Source organism: Lipotes vexillifer, unplaced genomic scaffold (assembly GCF_000442215.2).
Source record: "Lipotes vexillifer unplaced genomic scaffold, Lipotes_vexillifer_v1.1 scaffold691, whole genome shotgun sequence".
Classification (NCBI taxonomy): domain Eukaryota; kingdom Metazoa; phylum Chordata; class Mammalia; order Artiodactyla; family Lipotidae; genus Lipotes; species Lipotes vexillifer.
This window is the reverse complement of record NW_006788040.1, coordinates 698,154-704,031: the sequence shown is the minus strand read 5'-3', so window position 1 is coordinate 704,031 and position 5,878 is coordinate 698,154. Positions and strand designations below refer to the sequence as shown.

At 49.1% G+C, this 5,878-nt stretch overlaps 1 protein-coding gene across 1 annotated transcript in view; it reads right to left on the bottom strand.

The window, feature by feature from the left end:
* Positions 1-5,878, bottom strand: part of MYO18B (myosin XVIIIB) — a 227,650-nt gene that overhangs the window by 126,379 nt on the left and 95,393 nt on the right. Inside the window, exons 22-24 of the mRNA XM_007461210.1 lie at positions 5,554-5,682; positions 3,605-3,748; positions 2,007-2,096 (exon numbers count right to left, since the gene is read on the bottom strand). Coding sequence (XP_007461272.1) covers positions 2,007-2,096; positions 3,605-3,748; positions 5,554-5,682 — 363 coding nt within the window. The remainder of the gene's footprint in view (positions 1-2,006; positions 2,097-3,604; positions 3,749-5,553; positions 5,683-5,878) is intronic.

Sequence of the window (5,878 nt, the reverse complement as noted above, 5' to 3'; positions counted from 1 at the left end):
GGTACGCGGGCCTCTCACTGCTGTGGCCTCTCCCGTTGCGGAGCACAGGCTCCGGACGCGCAGGCTCAGTGGCCATGGCTCACGGGCCCAGCCGCTCTGCGGCATGTGGGATCTTCCCGGACCGGGGCACGAACCCGTGTCCCCTGCATCGGCGGGCGGACTCTCAACCACTGCGCCACCAGGGAAGCCCAATCCTGGATTTTTTGCATTCAATTTACCCCTTAAAAGATACTGCATTAAATATTATTTATCTCGCTTTCTGGTGCCCCTTTCAGTTCTGTGCCCCAGGCACGTGCCTTCCTCTCCTCACCCTCATCCGGGCCCCGAGAGCTGAATGGGATGGCAAGTTTTCCTTGGAGAGCTCTTTTGTGGTCTCCCCACAGCTCACTGACCGCGCCCCCACATTATACGGAATGAAGACGTGTAGGGGTCTGTAATCTGAGACCGTCTCCTTGGGGGCAGGGCCATCCGGTTCATGTCTTCATCCCCAGCCCACGAACTCAATCCCCAGCCAAAGAGAGAAAACCCCGGCCCGCAGTCACACACACCCCAGCCCAACCTTCCCCAGTCACGTGTCCCTTCCATACCCCAGAGTCGGCCACTAATGCAGAATCTGGCATTATTATTCCCATGAATATCTTTACACCATAACTACTTAGGTATATTCCCCAATCACTGTATAGCATTGTTGTGCACATTTTAAAAACTGATATGTACTGTAACATATTTTAGGCGTTCTTTTGTAAATTAATCCTTTTCCTGCAGCATTTTATTTTCGAGGGCAATCCATGTTGGTTCATGTATCTCTGGTTGAAGGGTCAGGAAACGTCTTCTATAAAGAACCAGATAGTAAATATTTTTAATCTCTGCAGGTCATACAGTCTGTCACAACTACTCAACTCTGCCTTTGTAGCAGGAAAGCAGCCAGAGACTATGCACAAATGAATGGGCGTGGCTGTGTGCCCGTAAAGCTTTACAGAGAACGGGTGGTGAAATAGATTTGCCCTATGGGCCATAGTTTGCCTGCCTCTTTATCCATTTTCACTTTGGTAACTGAGTTTTTAGTATAACAAAACGTGTTCATCCATTCTGTCAACAGACTCCCTTTTGGGTGTTCACATTTCTTCCACATGACAAATGTTGCTGCTATAAGCTTCTTGTCTTTTCATTTCGGTGAGAGAGTTTCTCCTGCATGTGTACCTAGAAGTGGAATTGCTGGGCCACAGGGTACAGGCAGCTTCATCTTTCAGACATAATGCTAGATTGTTCAAGAGCCATGAGATCAATTTACAGTCCCACCAGAAGCATGAGCTCCCGCTGCTGCGCCCCTGACAGCACTTGGCTACATCAGACTTCTGGATTTTGCCCATCTGAAGTGTGAAATGACACCTATTGTCGTGTTAATTCACATTTCCTGATTGCTAGTTAGTTGCTCATCTTTTCATGAGTTTATTGGCGATCTGAATTCCTGATCATCGGAACTCTTGTTCCTGGGAACTGCCAATTCCTAATTTTTGCCCATTTTTTTTTTTTTAACTGGAGTGTTTGCCTTTTTTCCAGTTGATTTGAGGAAATTCTTTACATATTCTGGTCAGTCTTTGTCAGTTATATGTGTTGCAAATTTCATCTCCCAGTATGTGGTGTGTCTCCATTTTATGCTCTGACAATCAGAAGTTGATTACTTTACTGGGGTCACAGTGATCATTTTCCCCCTGTGATTTGTGCTTTTGTGACTTATTTAAGAAATTCTTCCCTTTAGAGCCAAATGACCTGGGTTTGAATCTCACCTCTATACTTTCTGGTTGTGTGGCCTGGGGAAGGTACCTAATATCCCAGAGCCTCAGTTTCCTCCTCTGTAAAACGAGGACAGTAACAGCATGCACTTCACGGGGTTATTCTGAGGAGGCCTGAAGGCACTTCGCACAATGCCAGGCTCATCCTCATCACCTTCTCCATCAGCAGACCTCCCCCCGCACAGGGACCCCACACAGGAGGGATGAGGCTACCTTGCTCTCCAGAAGGTCTGTGTTCTGCCGGAGATCATTCCGAGACCTCTCTGACTTTTCTAGCTTCTGTCTCAGCGCTGTAAGCTCCACCTACAAAAGCAAACACCTTAACAGAAGCCATTCTGGACTGGAGGTATAGGTTCCATGTACATAAAGAGTGGCCAGGGAACGAGGTAGGCAATTCAGCAGCCTATCTGTGATGACACCCAGATGCTAAGTTCCTACGAGGGATGTTTTCTTTGACCATTTCTGAATATCAATGTCTCTGCTCACGCAAGTCTGGTCTACACCAGCCCAGTCTAGGGGCTGAACGCAAATACTCAGAACAGGACGGCTGCTTACCCTGAGACTGGGTGCGCCCGAGTGAGACGGGCGCTCAGCTCTTCATCTTCCCTAATTATCACCTTCTGGCCAGTGGGTTAGCACGAAGTTTACAATACCACCATTAGGAGCAACTGAAATGCCCACCCACCGAAGGCTGGTGGAGTGAACCATGAAACACACACACCAAGGAGGCCTATGTGGCCATGAAAAGAGAACAAGGAAGACTTCTTTAAAAATGGGAATCATGTGACGATATATAAATGTATCACATTAACATGCTGCACACCTTAAATTCACAATGTTGCAGGTCCAATATACTTCAGTTAAAACATTTTTTTAAAGAAAATCCAAAACAATAGACATGCCATGATTCTTAAAATATATTTTGAAGTGAAAAATGCAAGTTGCAGAAGAAAACATAGTATGCTACCTTTTGTGTAAAAAAGAAAGGAACCATTAGTTTAGTGTGTGTGTGTGTGTGTGTGTGTGTGTGTGTGTGTGCGCGCGCACGTGCGCGCGCATACAGGCATACTTTGTTTCATTGAGCTGGGCTTTATTGCACTTTGCAGACATTGCATTCTTTTACAAACTGAAGGTTGGTGGCAACCCTGTGTTGAGCAAGTCTATCGGTGCATTTTTTCCAACAGCATTATTTTTTAATTAAGGTATGTATGTTGTTTTTTTAGACAGAATGCTATTGCACACTTAATAGACTAAAGCACAGTGTCAACTTTTATAGGCTCTGGGAAGCCACCAAATCACGTGACTCACTTTATTGTGATATCCACTTTATCTCAGTGGTCTGGAACTGAACCTGCACTATCTCCGAGAACTGCCTGTATTTGCTAATTTTTGCAAAAAGGAACAACAGGCAGGATAAACCAGAAACCAATCAGAGCAGTTATCTGTAACAGGTGGGTGCTAATAGGGTAGAAGGGAAAGTAAGGGGAGTGCCCCCTGAGAGATAATAAGGACTCAAAAACTCTCCCCTTGAGTCTCGCGGATGAGCAGCAAGCGAGTGTTTGCACGCCCCCAGGGTGGTGATGGCGCCTCTGACCAGCACCCACTGGCCCACGGAGGAGCTGGCCACGTGGTGCAGGGTGGTCTGTGTCGAAGGGAGCAGAGGGATATCTGCAAGGGGGCAGCGAGGGCTGTTGGTGGAGCATTCCCAGATGAAGAATTTCAAGGGGTGGGGCACTGGGTCTGGATGCAAACACTAAGGGGCGGTGGCGGGGGGAGCGGAGGGAGGCGCCCTGCCTGCCCCGTGGACCCACCTCCTTGGCGCGGAGCTGCTCCTCCCCGATGGTGGCACTCAGCAGGGGCCGAAGGGAACCCAGGAGCTGCCACCACGGCCAGTCCTTGACCGCCAGGAACACAGCCACATTCTTCTGGATGCACTGGGCAGCCAGTCGGTGAATCTGCAGGGGAGGGAAAGTGGAAACTGAAGGGCCTTTCCCAGCCCAGTTGAAGGAGGCAGAGGGTGGCAAAGCGGGTACAGGAAATGGGTTTATCCTAGTGGAAGGGATTGGGTAAACTTCAAAAAAAACAACCTTCCTTTCATGGAGTCAGGCTCCTGGCATCAATATTAGGCCACAGTTTAACCTTGCATAACCTAATAATAATAATAGGACAAGGAGTAGAAAATATTATATAACACAACAGGGTCACCTCTTACATGGGGATCAGGCTCAAAAGTCACTGTGCAAGGCAAAAACTATCCTCAAAAATCCCTGACACTTCCTGCGAGAAACAGTGGCCACGATTATGTCGCTAGTTGATATTTAAGGAAGGGATATTATTTTAAGCACATTTAAACACAAATTCCATGCTTCCCACTCTTCAGTGTACATCGGAATCTCCTGGAATGCTTGTTAAAACACAGACAGCTGGGCTCTACCCCAGAGCGTCGGATTCAGTGAGTCTGGGGTGGGGCCTGAGAACCTGCATTACTCACAATGCAGGTCCGGGCACCACACTTTGAGAACCGCTGACCCAGTGCATTCTTACCATAGGTGGGAATCAAGCTGACTAAGAAGCCAGAGGTCCTTTCCCTTTGCCACCATCACAACAGCCAAGGCTCGTACAGCTGGCACAGCGCCTCCTATGGGCCATACACTGCCCAGAGCATCTTACACGCACCAGCTTAGTCCTCACTACAGCCCTGTGAAGGTAGGTGTTGTTATTATCTCCATTTTAGATGGGAAAACTGAGGCACAGAGAGGTACAGTCACGTGTCCAGCGCCACACAGCTTCTCAGTGGCAGAGTTAGGATCTGAACCCCTGCGGTCTGGCTGCAGACACAGCCCAGGAGCTTAATTAACCTCTCTTTCAAATCATCCCAAGGCATAAACTACCTGAGTGCAGTGCGCTGGTAAAATTGCCTACAATATTTTCACTATTAATGTTCTTGCCTTTTTCTGTTCTTACCAAGTACATACAAGGGAATTTACCAATTCACACAAGCTGGAGGCATGTGCATTGAGACTCATTCTGGTGGCAGTAATTAACGACGACAACACTAAGGCAACGGCAGCTGGTATTAACCGAGCAGTAACGATGGGCCACGTACTGTACTACGTGCACATTATCTCATGTCACCTCCACTCAGGTACTATGTGGTACAGATGGGATTCGAACATGGTTCCTGTTTGTCTCCAGAGCCGTGCTGCCTTTCTCCATCTGCAGGCTACAGAAAGGAGACTCAGTCTCCGGATATGTCTGAGGATGGTGGCCCAGGGTGGTTCAGGACTGAGGACTCTGACCTTGCCCTTTGGTCCCAAAGGCCTCTGTGGCCAGGTCCTGCCCGCGTGCTCTCTGCTGACCCATGAAAGCCAAGTTCTCCAGAGACGGGACAGGTTGAAACCATTTCCAACCCAGGAGGGCTTGGACAACCTCGTGGATATCCTGACCAAGGCTAACATCAGTGGCAATTTGATGTCAGTGTCCTAGAACAATCATATCATCTTACAAAGTGTCTATTAAAGTCTGACCACTCGGGGTGGGTCTGTGGACCAGCCTCACTGGCACCATCATCGGAGACGGGCAGACCCCCGTGCTCACCCCAGACCCACTGGACCAGAATCCACACGTTAACATCCCATTGGAGATTCGTGCACAAGAGGAAGTGTGAGAAGCAGGGATTACAGCCCCCGACCAGCACAGATGGTGCTTTTCCAGGATCCCGCGCCCCTGCCAGGTTCACAAGGCACTTGGGCCCCCGCACCTTCAGCTTCTTGAATTCCTGGCGAGACAGAAAGCCCTTGCAAGCCGCCTGCAACAAGATGATGCTGTGAGACACCAGCTTCTCCCGCTGCTTCTCCAGCCTGGAGACCACGCCCGCCTTGAGGAAGACCTGGAAGGAGAGAAGGCTGCAGGTGACTTCGCTGCCACCGAATCAGACTGCCTCAAGTGGGAGGGGCTGCCGCTCAGACCCCAGTTCTCATAGACCTACCCGAAGTATCTGTTAGTAGCTGCCCTTGACTGGGGGTCTAAATGGTCAGAGCATCTTGCCTCCTGATGCCTGATGCCTCTTTACCTTCTTCTGGCCC